At 48.6% G+C, this 19674-nt stretch overlaps 1 protein-coding gene across 1 annotated transcript in view; it reads right to left on the bottom strand.

The window, feature by feature from the left end:
• Window positions 1–19674, bottom strand: part of LOC142365644 (small conductance calcium-activated potassium channel protein 2-like) — a 132684-nt gene that overhangs the window by 35588 nt on the left and 77422 nt on the right. The window contains 1 exon segment of the mRNA XM_075446654.1: window positions 12371–12512. Within this exon segment, the coding sequence (XP_075302769.1) occupies window positions 12371–12512 (142 nt within the window).

The following is a 19674-nucleotide window of genomic DNA, read 5'->3' as shown; positions in this document are numbered from 1 at the left end:
TTGATCTGGGTTTTGAGGTGCCTGAAGACATCTGTATGAGAAACCCTTGGGAAAAGTGTATAAACACTTCTAATGAAGCTTCAAATGAAGTTTGTATAAAATAACTGTTATATATTGCAGTCTAATGTGAAACACGAAATGCTCTCAGCTCAGCACTGTAAGTCTCAACATTGTTTTATGTTTTTGTTAAAAAGCAACACTTAAAAACAGGCAAGTAGTGTGTCGTAGGTTATGTGGTAAAATCTCATCTCCACACCCACAAATGAGCATAGACAGACAATGGCAGGTGGGGGAGCTGAATAATACCTTGCCATGGCTACTCCCAGGCGCATAAAAGGAGCCAGCAGCCCATAACCAGCCCATCTCCACAAGCCCAGTGGAGCACAGGGGCACAATTTAGTCAAATTGCTCAGTTGGAAGGGACATACAGTGATCATCTAGTCCAACTGTCTGACCAATTCAGGGCTTGCCAAAAGTTCAAGCATGTTATTAAGGGCATCATTGCAGGTGACACCAAGATGGGTGGGAGTGTCGATCTGCTGGAGGGTAGGAAGGCTCTGCAGAGGGATCTGGACAGACTGGATCAATGGGCCAAGGCCAACTGTATGAGGTTCAACAAGGCCAAATGCCGGGTCCTGCACTTAAGTCACAACAACCCCATGCAACGCTACAGGCTTGGGGAAGAGTGGCTGGAAAGCTGCCCGGCGGAAAAGGACCTGGGGGTGTTGGTCGACAACCGGCTGAACATGAGCCAGCAGTGTGCCCAGGTGGCCAAGAAGGCCAATGGCATCCTGGCTTGTATCAGGAATAGTGTGGCCAGCAGGAGTAGGGAGGTGATCGTGCCCCTGTACTCGGCACTGGTGAGGCCGCACCTGGAGTACTGTGTTCGGTTTTGGGCCCCTCACTACAAGAAGGACATTGAGTTGCCGGAGGGTGTCCAGAGAAGGGCAACGAGGATGGTGAGAGGTCTAGAGAACAAGTCTTATGAGGAGCGGTTGAGGGAGCTGGGGCTATTTAGTGTGGAGAAGAGGAGGCTGAGGGGAGACCTTGTCGCTCTCTGCAACTACCTGAAAGAAGGTTGTGGTGAGGCGGTGTTGGTCTCTTCTCCCAGGTAACTAGCAATAGGACGAGAGGAAATGGCCTCAAGTTGCACCAGGGGAGGTTTAGATTGGATATCAGGAACAATTTCTTTACTGAAAGAGTGGTCAGGCATTGGAATAGGCTGCCCAGGGAGGTGGTTGAGTCACCTTCTCTGGAGGTGTTAACAAAAATGTGTAGATGTGACACTTCGGGACATGGTTTAACAGGCATGGTGGTGTTGGGTTGACAGTTGGACTTGATGATCTTAGAGGTCTTTTCAACCTATGATTCTGTGGTTCTATGATTCTTTGAGATTGTGACCTGTTGAAAGAAAGTTGTGTCCACCTGCCACAACTTCAAGGCTGACACTGAAATGCAAACAGAAGCACTACAGATTACCTATGCTCGTGTCTCCACCCAAACAGACCTCCCAAGGACTGAATTAGCTTTCCAGAACTTAGGTTGCATGGAGTTCCAGCACCTGGAAGTCCCTCTAGCACCTGGAGGCTGTGGTGGATGTCATAGCTGCAAGCGTGCTCAGCTGGAAGAACTCCTTTCTGGTGACTGGAAAAAGAGAAACATTGGGCCCATTTTTAAAAAGTGAAGAAAGGAGGACTCTGGGAACTACCGACCTGTCAGCCTCACCTCTGTGCCTGGGAAGATCATGGAACAGATCCTCCTAGAAGCTATGTTAAGGCACATGGAGGAGATTCAAGACAGCCAGCATATCTTCACCAAGTGCAAGTCCTGCCTGACCAACCTAGCGGCTTCCTATGATGTAGTGACTGCATCAGTGGACCCCCTTGCTAGAAACCAGGGAATTGAGAGAGGACTTAGAAAAGAGGCAGCAATTTGCAGTCTCTGGAGATGGCTCCTCTCAAGTGTGAGGGCAAGATACCCATTCAAGGAAGGTCTTGTGAACTCCCCAGAAAAGTGGACTACTGCAAATGAAGGCATCCGGTACCTGAGAGAATTAGCAGTGCTAGAAGTCATCTACAGTGATCTGGATGATGATGAGGTCTGCAAAGATCCAGAGGATGTCCTGTGTGCACGGGCCATGTGGAGGAAGGTGATTCAAGGTTCCCCAGCATCATATTCTAACAGCATAGCAAACAATGTATTGCCTGGATATGGATACACCAACTGTGGAGAGAGAGTCGTCTTGGCTCCAAAACTTTGAAGACATTCTTTGCACCTCTGCATCCCTACGGGACAGTCTTGAGTGTCAGGGAAGCACCAAGAAACTGGTCCTCCCCTGGCCTGGTCGGAAAAAAAGGGAGCCCCAGACGCCTGCCATGTGGTGCACTCTGGTTTTTCATGCGTGACCAGGGGGAGGATATGAGGAGGTGGGATGCTGAACCCACTTTTAAGCTGGAAGGCCATGTACAAAAAATGAGAGGGAAGACAGCTGTTAAGAAAGGGCCACCCAAAAAAGCTGTCAGTGTAGTTGCTGCTGAGACACAAGAAGGCCATAAGCAATCACAGAATCACAGAATGTTCGGGGTTGGAAGGAACCTCTGTGGGTCATCTAGTCCAACCCCCCTGCCAAAGCAGGGTCACCTACAGCAGGCTGCACAGGACTTTGTCCAGGCGAGTCTTGAATATCTCCAGAGAAGGAGACTCCACAACCTCCCTGGGCAGCCTGTTCCAGGGCTCCGTCACCGTTAGAGTGAAGGTCACCCTCATGTTGAGCTGGAACTTCCTCTGCTTCAGTTTGTGCCCGTTGCCCCTTGTCCTGTCACTGCGCAACACTGGAAAGAGTCTGGCCCCATCCTCCTGACACCCACCCTTCAGATATTTGTAAGCATTTATAAGGTCCCCTCTCAGCCTTCTCTTCTTCAGGCTGAACAAGCCCATCTCCCTCAGCCTTTCCTCACAGAACAGATGCTCCAGTCCCTTAATGAACCTTGTTGCTCTCCGCTGGACTCTCTCCAGTAGCTCTTCATCTTTCTTGAACTGGGGAGCCCAGAACTGGACACAGTACTCCAGATGGGGCCTCACTAGGGCAGAGTAGAGGGGGCGGAGAACCTCCCTCGACCTGCTGGCCACACTCTTCTTAATGCACCCCAGGATACCATTGGCCTTCTTGGCAGCCAGGGCACACTGCTGGCTCATGGTTAACCTGTCGTCCACCAGGACACCCAGGTCCCTCTCTGCAGAGCTGCACTCCAGCAGGTCCACCCCAAGCCTGTACTGGTGCATGGGGTTGTTCCTCCCAGGTGCAGGACCCTGCACTTGCCCTTGTTGAACCTCATCAGGTTCCTCTCTGCACAACTCTCCAGCCTGTCCAGGTCACGCTGAATGGCAGCACAGCCTGCTAGTGTATCCACCACTCCTCCCAGTTTTGTGTCATCAGCAAACTTGCTGAGGGTACACTCTAACTCTTCATCCAGGTCGTTGATGAAGAAGTTAAACAAGGCTGGGCCCAGTACTGACCCCTGGGGGACACCACTAGTTACCGGCCTCCAACTAGACTCTGTGCCACTGATGACAACCCTATGAGTTCTGCCATTCAGCCAGTTCTCATTCCACCTCACTGTGACCACTCATGCAGCCCACATTTCCTGAGCTTCCCTAGGAGGATGTTATGGGAGACAGTGTCAAAAGCCTTGTTGAAGTCGAGGTAGACAACATCCACGGGTCTCCCTTCATCTACCCAGCCAGTCATGTCATCGTAGAAAGCTATCAGATTGGTCAAGCCTGATTTCCCCTTGGTGAATCCATGCTGACTACTCCTGATAGCCTTCTTTTCCTCCACTTGCTTGATGATGACTTCTAGAATGAGCTGCTCCATCACCTTTCCCGGGATGGAGGTGAGGCTGACCAGCCTGTGGTTCCCTGGGTCCTCCTTCTTGCCCTTTTTGAAGATTGGAGGGACACTGGCTTTTCTCCAGTCCTCGGGCACCTCTCCTGTCCTCCAGGACCTCTCAAAGACGATGGAGAATGGCTCAGCAATGACATCCGCCAGCTCCCTCAGCACTCGTGGGTGCATTCCATCAGGGCCCATGGATTTGTGGGCGTCCAGATCGCTTAAGCGATCCCTCACACAGTCCTCCTCGACCAAGGGAAAGTCATCCTCTTTGTAGGCTTCTTCTCTTACCTCCAGGGCCTGGGATTCCTGAGGGCCTGCCTTGCCACTGAAGATTGAAGCAAAGGCGGCATTCAGTAACTCTGCCTTCTCTGCATCCTCTGTCACCAGGACACCCACCTCATTCAGCGCGGCCCCACATTGTCCCTAGTCTTCCTTTTGCTGCTGATGTAGTTGAAGAAGCCCTTCTTGTTGTTTTTTACATCCCTTTCCAGATTCAGTTCCAGGTGGGATTTGTCCTTCCTTGTCACATCCCTGCATGCTCTGACAACATTCCTGTACTCCTCCCAAGTGGCCTGCGCCTCTTTCCACATTCCATGGACCTTTGTCTTCCACCTGAGCTCCGCTAGAAGCTCCTTGCTCATCCATGTGGGTCTCCTGCCTCCTTTTCTGGATTTCTTTCTCAGGGGGATGCACCAATCCTGAGCATGGAGGAAGTGATGTTTAAACAGCGACCAGCACTCTTGGACCCCCCTGCCTTCGAGAGCCCTGGCCCACAGGATTTCTCCCAGTAGCTCCCTGAGTAGGCCAAAGTTAGCTCTCCTGAAATCCAAGGTTTTGATCCTACTTATCGCCCTGCTTCCTCCACGCAGGATCCTGAACTCCCCCATTTCATGGTCACTGCAGCCGAGTCTACCTCCAACCTTCACATCCTCCACCAGTCCCTCCTTGTTTGTAAGTACAAGGTCCAGCAGAGTGCCTCTCCTTGTTGGTTCCTCCACCACTTGCATCAGAAAGTTATCATCGATGCTCTGCAGGAACCTCCTGTACTGCATGTGTTTGGTTGTGTGGTCTTCCCAGCTGATGTCAGGGTGATTCAAGTCCCCCACCAGAACCAGGGCCTGTGACTGTGAGGCTGCTTGCAGCTGCTTGTAGAGGGCCTCATTAACTTCCTCCTCCTGGCCAGGTGGTCTGTAGTACATACCCACAATAACATCACACATATGAGGCTGTCCCTTAATTCTTACCCATAAGATCTCAACTCCTTCTTCATCCACCCCCAGGCAAAGCTCAATGCATTCCAGTTGGTCCCTCACATATAGAGCAACTCCACCACCTCGCCTTGTTGGCCTGTCTTTCCTAAAGAGTCTGTAGCCATCCATGACAGCATGCCAGTCACGTGAGCTGTCCCACCACGTTTCTGTGATGGCGACCAAGTCGTAGCCGTCCTGCTGTACAATGGCTTCCAGCTCCTCCTGTTTATTGCCCATGCTACGTGCATTGGTGTAGATGCACTTGAGCTGGTCTGTCGATCTCACCCGTGACCCTGGCACGTCAAGCCTGGGCTCATCCCTAGTGAGCTGGGCAATGTCCCCTTTCCCCTTCGAACCTAGTTTAAAGCCCTCTCAATGAGCCTCGCCAGCTCGTGGCCAAGAATCCTTTTTCCCCTTTGAGACAGCTGGACTCCATCTGTCGCCAGCAGGCCCGGTGCCATATAAACCTCCCCATGATCAAAGAAACCAAAATTCCACTGATGGCACCAGTCTCTGAGCCGTTTGTTCATCAGGTGAGTTTTCCTGCCCCTTTCAGTGCTCTTCCCTGCCACTGATGGGATTGAGGAAAACACCACCTGCGCCCCTGATCCTTCAACCAACCAGTCGCCCCAGTGCCCTGAAGTCCCTTTTGATGGCCTTGGGACTTCTCTCTACAATCTCATCACCACCAACCTGCATTACCAAGAGGGGGTAATAATCAGTGATCTCCCAGACACAGAAGGGCTGAAATCACCTCTCTTTATCCTGGTGAGGGGACTTCTGGTCTGCCACCGCAAGGGTCACACAGTGAATATTCTGACCAGGAACAAGAATAGAGGGTCCCCTGTATTCTTGGCATAGATTACCTCAGGAGTTGTTACTTCAGGGACCCAAACAGGGTACCAATGGGCGTTTGGTGAGGCCACTGTGAAGACAGAGAAGATCAAACAGCTCTCTACCCTGCAGGCCTCTCAGAAGATCCCTTTGTTGTGGGATTGCTGTGAACTGAAGAACAGCAGGTGCCAATTGCTACGAGGACAGTGCACCAGCAGCAATATCGCACAAACTGAGACTCCTTGGCCCCCATTCATGAGTTGATTCATCAACTGGAGAGTCAAGACATCAGCAAGACTCACTCACCTTTTAATAGCCCTATATGGCCGGTGCAAAAGTCTGATGGAGGGTGGAGGTTAACAGTAGACGATCGTGGCCAGAACAAAGTGACGCCACACTGAGTGCTGCCCTAACAGACATGTTAGAGCTCCAGTATGAAATGGAGTCCAAGGCAGCCAAGTGGTATGCTACAATTGACATTGCCAATGCATTCCTCTCTATCCGTTTGGCAGCAGAGTGCAGGCTACAGTTTGCTTTTACTTGGAGGGGTGTTCAGTACACCTGGAATTGACTGCCCCAGGGGTGGAAATGCAGTCCTGCCGTTTGCCATGGACTGATCCAGATTGCACTGCAACAGGGTAAAGCTCTAGAAAACCCGCAACATATCGATGACATCATTGTGTGGGGTGATACAGCAGAACTTTTTGAGAAAGGGGAGAAGGTAGGTCTGTAATCGATGACCTTGCTGGACTTGTCAAATGCAAGACGAAAGACAAACTCAGACTGAGGCGTAAAGACCCGAAGAGTCAATAAAGGGAGCAATTAACTGCTGCTTATCTTATCAGACAGAAGTAAGGGGAGATAGCCCATCACTGTAAACCAAGTGATCTGTGGGGCGCTGTGGAGGCTGCGCAGCCAGAGATTGCTTCGGATAAAGAACAGATGGCCCCCTGAAGCACATACCAAGATGCCCGCTCCATAGGCATGTCAAACTGCTGAGTCCCGCTGCTGACGACACGACATTCCATGCCAAGAGCCAATCGCCAATCGATACACAATAATTGACTTAGTCCCACCTCGCCAAAAGATATTCCAAACGTATAAAAATTGGCACTTGAAAACTCTCTTTGGGAGGAGGAGCCAAGCGAAAACTTTACCTGATGGATGAGTCGACAGGCCTGAACCTCTCTTCGCCCCCCCAAGAAGGGACGCCTTTTTGGTAAGAGTCACGCCTCTGACTTTGTCAGACGCACCCCTGGGAACACATTGTTAACTAAGGCACTAAACCATTACCTTTGAGCTCAACTTTTGTAGACAGTGCATTTGTCAATGGCAATCCCGAATCTGTGATACCTGTCGAATAAATTACCTATTGTTTCAACTTTGCGAAACTCTTTTCAATGAAAGTCCTTGGAAGGGCTCTGACAGGCAAGTTGAGTCTGATAAATGGCTACACACTTAACCCCTTAGACATAAACCGATGACCAAGTCTGGGACTAGGAGTCGATCCAGCTGCACCTAGACTCCTCTCTGAGAGAGAGTTTAGAAAGCAAGGGGGTCTGCTCTGAACCTCGTGACTCAATGGGAGGGCTCTCCTTTTGCCGCGTATCAGACTCCCTTTACACCCTTTTAACGCGACAAGTTAAAAACCTTCTGAAAGCCGTTTTCATCATTAAAGAAAGTAAGGTCAAAGGACCTGTGCAAGAGATCCATTCTTTAGGAATAAAATGGCAGGATGGGCGCTGTCATATCCCAATAGATGTCATCAACAAAATAGCAGCTATGTCCCCACCAACCAGCAAAAAGGAAGCACAGGCCTTCTTAGGTGTTGTGGGTTTTTGGAGGATGCACATCCCAAATTACAGCCAGATTGCAAGTCCTCTGTACCACGTGACCCGGAAGAAGAATGATTTTGAATGGGGCCCTGAGCAACGACAGGCATTTGAATAAATTAAACGGGAGATAGTTCATGCCGTAGCCCTTGGTCCAGTCCGGTCAGGGCAAGATGTTAAAAACGTGCTCTACACCGCAGCCGGGGAGAATGGCCCAACCTGGAGTCTCTGGCAGAAAGCACCAGGGGAGACTCGAGGTCGACCCCTGGGGTTCTGGAGTCAGGGATACAAAGGATCCGAGGCCCGCTATACTCCCACTGAAAAAGAGATTCTGGCAGCATGTGAAGGCTTTTGAGCTGCTTCAGAAGTGGTTGGCACTGAAGCACAGCTCCTCCTAGCACCGCAATTGCCGGTCCTGGGCTGGATGTTCAAAGAGAGGGTCCCCTCTATGCATCATGCCACTGATGCTACGTGGAGTAAGTGGGTGGTGTTGATCACGCACAGGGCCCGAATGGGAAACCCCAGTCGCCCAGGAATTCTGGAGGTAATCATGGACTGGCCAGAAGGCAAAGCCTTCAGAATGTAACCAGAGAAGGAGGCGATAGGTGCTGAAGAGGCCCCACCACATAATAAACTACCAGCAAATGACAAGCAGTATGCCCTGTTCACGGATGGGTCCTGTGGCATTGTGGGAAAGCATCAAAGGTGGAAGGTTGCTGTATGGAGCCCTGCATGACAAGTCGCTGAAGCCGCTGAAGGAGAAGGTGAATCGAGCCAGTTTGCAGAGGTGAAAGCCATCCAGCTGGCTTTAATCATTGCCAGTCGAGAAAAGTGGCCAGTGCTCTATCTTGACACCGACTCCTAGATGGTGGCCAATGCCTTGTGGGGGTGGCTGCAGCAATGGAAGAAGAACATCTGGCAGCGCAGAGGCAAACCTATCTGGGCTGCCCCATTGTGGCAAGATATTGCTGCCCGGCTAGAGCAGTTGGCTGTAAAAGTGTGTCACGTGGACGCCCACGTCCCTAAGAGTCGGGCCACTGAAGAACATCAAAACAACCAGCAGGTGGATCGGGTTGCCAAGACTGAAGTGGCTCAGGTGGATCTGGACTGGCAACATAAGGGTGAACTGTGTATAGCTCGGTGGGCCCATGACACCTTGGGCCACCAAGGAAGGGACGCGACATACAGATGGGCTCGTGACCGAGGGGTGGACTTGACCATGGACACCATCGCACAGGTTATCCATGAATGTGAAACATATGCTGCAATCAAGCAAGCCAAGAGGGTAAAGCCTCAGTGGTATGGAGGACGATGGCTAAAATATAAATATGGGGAGGCTTGGCAGATTGACTACATCACACTGCCACAACCCCGCCAAGGCAAGCGCTATGTGCTCACAGTGGTGGAGGCCACCACCGGATGGCTGGAAACATATCCTGTGCCCCATGCCACTGCTCGGAATACCATCCTGGGCCTGGAAAAACAAGTCCTGTGGCGACATGGCACTCCCGAAAGAATTGAGTCGGACAACAGGACTCATGTTCGCAACAGCCTCATAGACACCTGGGCCAAAGAACATGGTATCAAGTGGGTGTATCACATCCCCTACCATGCACCAGCCTCTGGAAAGATCGAGAGGTACAATGGGCTGCTAAAAACCACTCTGAGAGCAGTGGGGGGTGGGACTCTCAAAAACTGGGATACTCATTTAGCAAAAGCCACCTGGTTGCTTAACACCAGAGGATCCACCAACCGGGCTGGTCCTGCCCAATCAAAACTTCCACGCCCTGTAGAAGGGGATAAAGTCCCTGTAGTGCACATGCGGAACATGTCAGGGAAGACAGTCTGGGTTAGTCCTGCCTCAGGCAAAGGTAAACCCATCCACGGGATTGCTTTTGCTCAAGGTCCTGCTTGCACCTGGTGGATGGTGCGGAAGGATGGGGAAGTCCGATGTGTACCTCATGGGGATATGATTTTGGGGAAGAATAGTCAATAAAATGAAATTGTATGATGTTAACTGCTAAATAACCCTGTCACTGTCTGTTATTACTGTTACATTTGTTATATGTTATATCAAGGGTATTACAGTAAGAATCACCCAGACTGAAGAAGGATGGACTTTTTGATGAAACCTAGCAAAGCACAGCAGTGATGTGACTGGGCCTGGTTTCAACAACTGGCACTCGGCAACTTCATCGAGATCTATGTCTTCAACCTGCAGGCCGTGGGCATGGGCTGTGCCAGATACATCAGCCGCGAGCTCTGAATGCAGCATGCAACCATCCAACACCACACGTCACCTCTCCTGCCCTGAAAGACTGTTGCAACAGGTGGAGCCCAACATCATACACTAAACAAACTCAGCGGACATTTTAGAGGAATGGTCTGTGAAATAAGGAAGTTATATTTGTATGTGTATATATACATATAAAACCAGAAGAAGTGATAGTGAAGTGTGGACCCGGGGAATGACATAGATGGTGTATAATAAGGGATGGATAATGTCCTGGGTTCAGCTGGGATAGAGGTAATTTTCACAGGCAGCTGGTTGGGCTGACCCAAACAGCCAATCAAATGAGATGTTCTATACCATGTGACGTCATGCTCAGTGTTTAAGTGGGGAGCTGGCTGAAGGAGAGGCTTTGGCTACTCAGGAGCAAGCTGAGCATTGGGTGGTGAGAACGCTGCACGTTGTATATGCTTTTTATCAGTATTATTGATTGTCGTTTTCTTCTCCCTTTGCCTTTCTGTTAAACTGTTGTCGTCCCAACCCACAAGTTTTTGCCTTTTTTTCCTTCTGATTTTACTCCCCATTCCACCGGGAAGGGGGAAGGAGTGAGAGAGTAACTGCTTTGTTGCAAATTGAGGCAAAGCCACAACAGCTGCTCTCTCTCCACAGGTCCACAGGTCCTGCCAGAAGCCTGCTCCAGCACGGGCTTCCCACAGGGTCACAGCCTCCTTCAGGCATTCACCTGCTCCGGCATGGGGTCCTCCACAGGCTGCAGGTGGATATCTGCTCCACTGTGGACTTCCATGGACCTCAGCGGGACAACCTGCCTCACCATGGTTTTTACCGCGGAATCTCTGCTCTGGTGCCTGGACCACCTCCTCCCCCTCCTTCTTCACTGACCTTGGTGTCCTCAGAGTTGTTTCTCTCACACAGTCTCACTTCTCTCTCTCGACTGCTTTCCCCCAGCAGTTTTTTTACCCTTCTTAAATATGTTAGCTACCACTATTGCTGAATGGCTCAGCCTTGTCCGGCAGTGGGTCTGTCTTGGAGCCACCTCACATTGGCTCTATCAGACATGGGGGAAGCATCTAACAGCTTCTCACCGAAGCCACACCTATAGCCCCGCTGCTACCACAACCTTGCCACACTAACCCACAACACCTTCAATAGTCATGACAACTGGAAAGCCCCCTGGAGATCATGAGAGTCACAGTGAAATCTTTCCACCTGGCATGCAAAAGCTTTTTTTCTGAGCAAGGAGGTGAAATTTGATTTCCCTTAACCAGCAGGCAGAACTGGTCATTATATGTCATGTCATTACATCTTATCAAATCAATAGTAACAAAAACTCTTACAATGAAAACTGCACTACATAAATCTATGGACCATATCTTATTAGACTTATAAGAAACAATGCAGAAAACTATGCACAAGCAAAATCATGGAATCATAGAATGGTTCGGGTTGCAAGAGACCTTAAAGATCATCTAGTTCCAACCCCCCTGCCATGGACAGGGACACCTTCCGCTAGACCAGGTTGCTCAAAGCCCCGTCCAAGCTGACCTTGAACACTTCCAGGGAGGGGGCAGCCACAACTTCTCTGGGCAACCTGTTCCAGGGCCTCACAACCCTCACAGTAAAGAATTTCTTCCCTGTGTCTAATCTAAATCTATCCTCTTTCAGTTTAAAGCCATTACCCCTTGTCCTATCACTACACACCCTTGTAAAAAGTCCCTCTCTCCAGCTCTCTTGTAGGCCCCCTTCAGGTACCGGAAGGCTGCTATAAGGTGTCCCCTCAGTCTTCTCTTCTCCAGGCTGAACAGCCCCAACTCTCTCAGCCTGTCCTCATAGGAGAGGTGGTCCATCCCTCGGATCATTTTTGTGGCCCTCCGCTGGACCTGCTCCAACAGAGCAGGATGCTTTAGCAGACTAGCCGCCATTGCAATTCTACACCTGAAAGCAACTTCATTAAGAAGGAAATATCAGAGCTATAGGTTTGTTATTATAAGTGGTCCGATTGCACATGTCCAAAGACAGTCAAGAAGATGTGATATCCTAACATTTAATGAAAGACTCAATTGAGATTTCAAAGCTGAGAATGGCATCAGGGTGGAATTGTTTCTCTGTATTTTATTACGCAGCTCTTCATTTTACCTACAGAGGATGAAAGCTTTCCATTTCATTACGATGGAATGAGAGACCATGGAATGGTGCAAGTAAGCCTATATTCTTTAAAAGTTATCAAATATTTCTGTTATGACTACCATGAGTTTGAGGATTAACTCCAACAAAGTTAATCTCATTTTCAGTGAGTAAATTCTGAAACACTCACCATGATTCCAGTGAGCAAACAAACTCCTTTCCCACAGTATGTGTTAGGTACCATGTCACCATATCCAATGGATAGAAATGTTATTGAAATCAGCCACATTGCTCCAAGGAAGTTGCTCGTAACATCTTGTTGATCATGGTACCTGAAAAGAAAAAGAAAACAATTTATTTAAAATGAAAAGTTCTGTTAAGTTTTTGTTCTGTCAGAAAGAAATCTCACTAACTGGTGTGTGGTGGTGTGGAATTATTAGTCAAATTAAGGTTTTACATCTGAAAATTAAGGTTTATATGAAAACGTAGCAGTGTTCACCCATTGAGGAAAAGCATAAAATCAAAAGGAGCTCTGAGGATGGGACACAGCTGCAGCAGGCATGCGAGGAATCCACTAACACAGCAACTCCCTGAAACACACCATAGAGGATGGAGCAGAGTGGAGACTCCGTGGCCATGCTCCATGATGATAAAGTGTGAAGAAATGGTTCTCTAGAACTGATAAGCAGCTCATCTGGCCCCCTGAGCCAACAGGTTTTCAAAACCTTGCCAAAGTGCTACCCTCTAGTGAACTTTGCTCGTTTTAATATCATTTTAATACCAAAACACACCTCCATCCCGAAGGCTACCTGCCTCCGAGGTGCAACCACCCCTCTTCGAGTCTGCACTCTCAGTGTTTCGTAAACTATACCTTTAAACGTGAAGCGAGAAAATTTTACACCAATCATGATAAAAGGTATGTATGACTACAGTCACTCAAACTCCACCTTGAATGTAGAAAGGATATAAAAATAGCCAGGGAAATGGGGGATTTTTGGAGAAGATAACAACATAGATCTTCGGAGGAAAAGAAGATAACACCGTGAGCAAGTCAAGGGAAACTCCACCTCAGACTGCCTCCGACAGCCGGGACCGGCCGACGGGCTGAGCCTTGCTTCTCCCCCCCTTGGGACACCTTGGGTGAGACTTAAACTAAGATCTTTTCTTGGGAATAGTTACTCCCTAATGTTTATAGCCAGGCTGTTGGGGTCGATGTAGTTTGAGAGTTAGCATGACTAGGCTGCTTAAGCAAAACAGTTAGCATAGCTGGACAGGCCACTGGAAAGGACAGCTAAGAATAACAATTGAGAAAGTGCTGACAGTGCACATGATGTGGGTTAGCAAAAACAAGATGTGTTCAAGGACATGGAGGCAGTCTGTTGCTATTGGCGTTAGTGCATAATTACCAATCATAAGGGAATATGGGGTGCATGAACAGCGCGTGATTTATGTCTGTAGCCTATCCGAATAAGCGTGATCGCGTGTGCAGATATGAAAAATGTATATAACCACGCAAGCAGACCAATAAATCGGAATCGACTGTGCATTGTATCAATGTGTGAGAGTCATTCCTGTCCCTGCATGGATGCTGAAACTCGGCATTGCGGTGACCCCGACGTGATATCACAGCCGAAGAAGGCAGGGGACTGCCGGCCAGCGAGGTAAGCCGGGCTGCCCGAGAGAGGCAGGAGCGGATCCGTGGCATGCCGGGGGGGCGTGAATATCGGCAGTATGGGTTCCACTGTATCAGTGTTGGAAAAGGCGGCGCAGAAAAGCCTGCCGGAATTGGCGGATTGAGCCAACGTGAAATTAACTGAAGGAATCAGTGTTGGAAAAGGTGGCGCAGAAAGCCTGCCGGAATTGGCGGATCGAGCCAACGTGAAGTTAACTGAAGGACAGATATCGGGTCTATTATTGTGGTACCACCGACGAAAGCTGATACCAATGACAGATAGGTTGTTTGACTTGGATGTGTGGCAGAGAATTGGGGACTCTGTGCAGGTCGGCAACAAAGAGGAGCGACAATTAGCTCCTGTTTTTTGAGCTGTCAAAAGCATGATCAGCTGAAAGGAACGAAAGCTCCATTAAAAGATTTTACAGAGAAGTCTGAAAGAACAAAGTCTTGCAGTTTAAAATACCTGAGGAAATCATTACTTGGAAATCAGTGCATACAGCTTTAAATGCTGTAAAACTCGCAGAAACTATTTTAGAAGCGGCTGCTACTCCTCTGCCGTTATCTCAAAAGCAAGGACAGAGCTGCAGTCTTCTGAAATTTAACCCTACATACGATGAAACTCCTAACCCAACACTAGAAATGCGGGAGGTAAATCCGCCAGAACCTGACGATCCTTTAAATCCAAAGAAATGGGAAGTGGGGAGCAAAATCCGGCATCCCGAAAGTGTACGACAGCGCCCCTCTACAGCAATTGGCGTACCCGACCTGAGATCAAAACAAGGTGAATTCCAACATAAAACTGCACAGTCCCTCAGATGCAGTACAGCCGCAGCACCAGCAACCACCACACCAGACGGGTCAGCGAACCTTACACCTGGTGGGGCACACGGCCCCCCCTGGGCAATCAGCGGCGCGGCACGGCCCCCCACCCCCTCAGTCCCAGCGTGCTGGCCCGTCCCAGCCAGCCCAGAAGCGGCGCGGCAAGAACCATCTTCCTGACATTCAAGGACTTGGTTGGAAAAAGTATGTATAATTCAATTACTGCAGTAGAATTCCTTGTATCCTTATCGCTGCAAACTGTTCTAGCTGATTATGATATTAATGTATGCTAATGAGTTCTCGAGAGTGCCTGCTTTCTGGGGCTCTGGAATTAAGTTTTGGAGAGTGAATTATTTTGCTGCTTTCTGGTAATAGATTTTGGGTACCCAGGTAGGACGCTGCTCTTGAACATCAATGGTCTGAGGGATTGCAGGACCTCCAGCCGGCACCGAGGGATTCTTGGGGAGAACCTCTGATCCCTGGACCAAAAAGTTCTGAGCACGAACCATTAATAAGACAAAGGCATTCTTCCAGTATTGTTTCTTGTTGCCTGCCTGTTAGTTGCCTGCTAGTCATAGTGAAAGCTTCACAGCATTAGGCTATATCCCTGGGGAGAAGTGAAAGTGCCCTTCCTAAAACAGAGTTGAAAAGAGAGTACTCTTCCTGAAACTGAGGCTTGGGAATTTGTCTGTTAAATGTTGAATGTTATTGTAAGTCCTTGTCTTTTTATAAGTCTTTGCACTGAAAAAAAAATAAAAAAAATCATAAGTCTTCGCAACATTTGGATTTATGTTGAAAACTTGGTGTGCTTGTGCGTGTGCGGTCGCGACTATAAATGTGTGATTTTATGTGTTTGTTGTCATAGTGTTTGTATTTCTGTGTTCTGATGGATTTATTTGGTTTCTGTGATCTAACGGATTTGTCTGGACTAAGTAACTGCCTTTGTGTCTTTGATTTGGTAAGTTCTGCAGGTATTGTATATGGTTAAGGAGTTATACCCTTAGATACATTGATTTTAGCCTAAGTGATTAATATGAATACAGGTTATGGTATGCACTTCACATCTATATATCTTTTTATTAGCATTTGTGTTCTTGTGTTTGTTTTGAGTGTTGCACTGTAGCGGGGCTGTTACTGGACCATAAAGCCAATAGTGATGCTTAGGTGTGTCAATGTAGCACTTGCTTTAAATTCATTAAATAAAAAAGGGGGAGATGTAGAGGAAGCAGTGATTATATTGGTTCCGTGTATAATACGTATAACACAAAAGGCACTAGAGGCAACTGTGAAGAAAATTTTTGTGATGCAACTAACACAAATTGAGCAAATGTTTGTAAGGCAATGATACGATAGCTTAGCTTTTTTTTGAAAGAAAAAGGGGGAGATGTTGGGGTCGATGTAGTTTGAGAGTTAGCATGACTAGGCCGCTTAAGCAAAACAGTTAGCATAGCTGGACAGGCTGCTGGAAAGGACAGCTAAGAATAACAATTGAGAAAGTGCTGATAGTGCACATGATGTGGGTTAGCAAAAACAAGATGTGTTCAAGGACATGGAGGCAGTCTGTTGCTATTGGCGTTAGTGCATAGTCACCAATCATAAGGGAATATGGGGTGCATGAACAGCGCGTGATTTATGTCTGTAGCCTATCCGAATAAGCGTGATCGCGTGTGCAGATATGAAAAATGTATATAACCATGCAAGCAGACCAATAAATCGGAATCGACTGTGCATTGTATCAATGTGTGAGAGTCATTCCTGTCCCTGCATGGATGCTGAAACTCGGCACCAGGCTGTATTATTTATAACCTTTTCACACATTTTATATTTGCACGTGCTTTCTTCCAGACAGTCACTATCACCGGCATTTCAAAAAACCTATATACCTGTTGCACGAATAAAACTGCTCTGTTTAAGTAGCCAGTTGTCACAGTTTCTCACTGAACGCGACTAAATGCGGCCATGCTAGTTCATGAGCATGACTGGACTGAAGGTGCAGACTGCTATTAGTGTATCCAGAATCGTGGTAGTTTAATATACATATTAAACGTGACTTGACTGGTAGTGGCAAATTGGACATCACTCAGAATTTAAACCTAGCCACACCTAGCCTCTCACTCCGGTGAAGAGAGTTAGAACGCAAGGGGGTTTATTTTCTGCCAAATTAACGCGACAGGTGGATCAACCTTGGCTAACAGCCAAACATCCACCCAGCCACTCATACCTCCCTACTCAGCAAGATGGGGGGTACGAAATTGGTTTATGTAATGAGAAACAAAAATAAAAACTAAAAAAACACCTCTCCCCCAACCCCTCATTTCCCAGACTCAACTTCACTCCTTCACTCCCAACTCTTCTACCTGTCCCCCCAAGCATCGCAGAGGGGATGGGGATTATGGTCAGTATATATGTACTAGGCCTGGCTAGGATAGAGTTAATTTTCTTCAAAACAGCTCATATGGTGCTATGTTTTGGATTTTTTACCAAAACAGTACTGATAATGCACTAATATTCTAGCTATTGCTGAATAGTGTTTGCACAGCATCAAACCTTCTGTTTCTCACTCTGTCCTCCCAGTGAATAGATTGCGGGAGGAGGGATTGCACAATAGGCTGGGAGGGGATGCAACTGTGCAGATGACCTGAACTAACCAAAGAGATATTCCATACCATATAACATCATGCTCAGCAATAAAAGGGAAAAGAAGGGGCTTTAGGGGGTTAGCCATCTTTTGCTGGGCATCAGTCTACCCAAGGGAGGTGGTGAGTGATTGCTTTTGTATCATTGTTTTGTTTTCTTCCCTCTTCTTCCACATATGATTCACTTATTAATTGTTTGCTTGTTTGTTTGTTTGTTTTATCTTGACCTCCAAGTTTTCTTGGTTTTATTCTTCCTTTCCTCTTCGCCTATCCCACTTGGGGGGGGAAAAGTGAGCAAGCGACTGTGTGGTGCTTATCTGTCTACCAGGATTAACCCACAACAACATAACAGTTCCTCTCTGCCACTTCTTCCTTCTCACACTTTTCCCCTGCTCCAGTGTGTGACCTCTCCAAGGGCTGCAGGGGAATACCTGATCTGTCATGGTCTCTTCCACAGGCTTCAGGGGAATCTCTGCTCTGGTGCCTGGAGCACCTTCTCTCTCTACTTCTTCTCTGACCTTGGTGTTCGCACTATTTGTTCTCTCCCTCTTTTTCTTGTCTCCTCTGCCTGTGCAGTGTTTTCTGCCCTTTCTTAAATACATTTTCACATAGGCACCACCAACGTTGCTGAATGGCTCAGCTTTGGCCTGTGGTGGGTCCATTGCCAAGCCAGCTAGAATGGGCTCTGTACAGCACAGATGCCATCCCTGCAGTCCCCCTCATTCCCAAAAACTTGCCGTATATACCCAATACAATGGTGATAAAGCTATTCTTGTAATCTACAGTGATTTCTTTTTAAAAGCACTTATAAAGAACTTACAAAGAGAGACAGGCCACTTGGGAAGAATACAGAAATGTTGTCAGAGCCTGCAGGGATGAAACGAGGAAGGCTAAGGTCCACCTGGAATTGAAGCTGGCAAGGGATGTCAAGGACAACAAGAAGGGCTTCTTCAACTACATCAGCAACAAACGGAAGACTAGGGACAATGTGGGGCCGCTGCTGAACGAGGTGGGTGTCCTGGTGACGGAGGATGCAGAGAAGGCAGAGCTACTGAATGCCGCCTTTGCTTCAGTCTTCAGTGCCAAGGCAGGCCCTCAGGAATTCCAGGCCCTGGAGGTAAGAGAGGTAGCCTACAGAGAGGGTAACCTTCCCTTGGTCGAAGAGGACTGCGTGAGGGATCACTCAGGCAATCTGGACGCCCACAAATCCATGGGCCCCGATGGGATGCACCCACGAGTGCTGAGGGAGCTGGCGGATGTCATTGCTGAGCCACTCTCCATCATCTTTGAGAGGTCCTGGAGGATAGAAGAGGTGTCCGAGGACTGGAGAAAGGCCAATGTCACTCCAATCTTCAAAAAGGGCAAGAAGGAGGACCCAGGGAACTACAGGCCGGTCAGCCTCACCTCCATCCCGGGAAAGGTGATGGAGCACCTTATCCTGGAGGTCATCATCAAGCAAGTGGAGGAAAAGAAGGTTATCAAGAGTAGTCATCATGGATTCACCAAGGGGAAATCATGCCTGATCATCTGATAGCTTTCTACGATGACATGACTGGCTGGGTGGATGAGGGGAGACCCGTGGATGTTGTCTACCTCGACTTCAACAAGGCTTTTGACACTGTCTCCCATAACATCCTCCTAGGGAAGCTGAGGAATTGTGGGCTGGATGAGTGGTCAGAGAGGTGGATTGAGAACTGGCTGAATGGCAGAGCTCAGAGCGTTGTCATCAGTGGCACTGAGTCTAGTTAGAGGCTGGTAACTAGTGGTGTCACCCAGGGGTCAGTACTCGGCCCAGTCTTGTTTAACTTCTTCATCAACGACCTGGATGAAGAGTTAGAATGTACCCTCAGCAAGTTTGCTGATGACACTCTAACTGGGAGGAGTGCTGGATACACCAGAAGGCTGTGCTGCCATTCAGCGTGACCTGGACAGGCTGGAAAGTTGGGTGCAGAGGAACCTGATGAGGTTCAACAAGGGCAAGTGCAGGGTCCTGCACATGGGGAGGAACAACCCCATGCAACAGTACAGGCTTGGGGTGGACCTGCTGGAGTGCAGCTCTGTGGAGAGGGACCTGGATGTCCTGATGGATGACAAGTTAACCATGAGCCAGCAGTGTGCCCTGGCTGCCAAGAAGGCCAATGGTATCCTGGGGTACATTAAGAAGAGTGTGGCCAGCAGGTTGAGGGAGGTTCTTCTCCCCCTCTACTCTGCCCTAGTGAGGCCCCATCTGGAAGAAACCTGAGGAGCTACTGGAGAGAGTCCAGCGGAGGGCTAGGAGGATGATGAGGGGACTGGAGCATCTCTCCTACGAGGAAAGGCTGAGGGAGCTGGGCTTGTTCAGCCTGAAGAAGAGAAGGCTGAGAG

The sequence above is a fragment of the Opisthocomus hoazin genome, chromosome W (genome assembly GCF_030867145.1).
Source record: "Opisthocomus hoazin isolate bOpiHoa1 chromosome W, bOpiHoa1.hap1, whole genome shotgun sequence".
Classification (NCBI taxonomy): domain Eukaryota; kingdom Metazoa; phylum Chordata; class Aves; order Opisthocomiformes; family Opisthocomidae; genus Opisthocomus; species Opisthocomus hoazin.
Note: the sequence above shows the minus strand (reverse complement) of the source record. Positions and strands in the feature narration are given on the sequence as shown.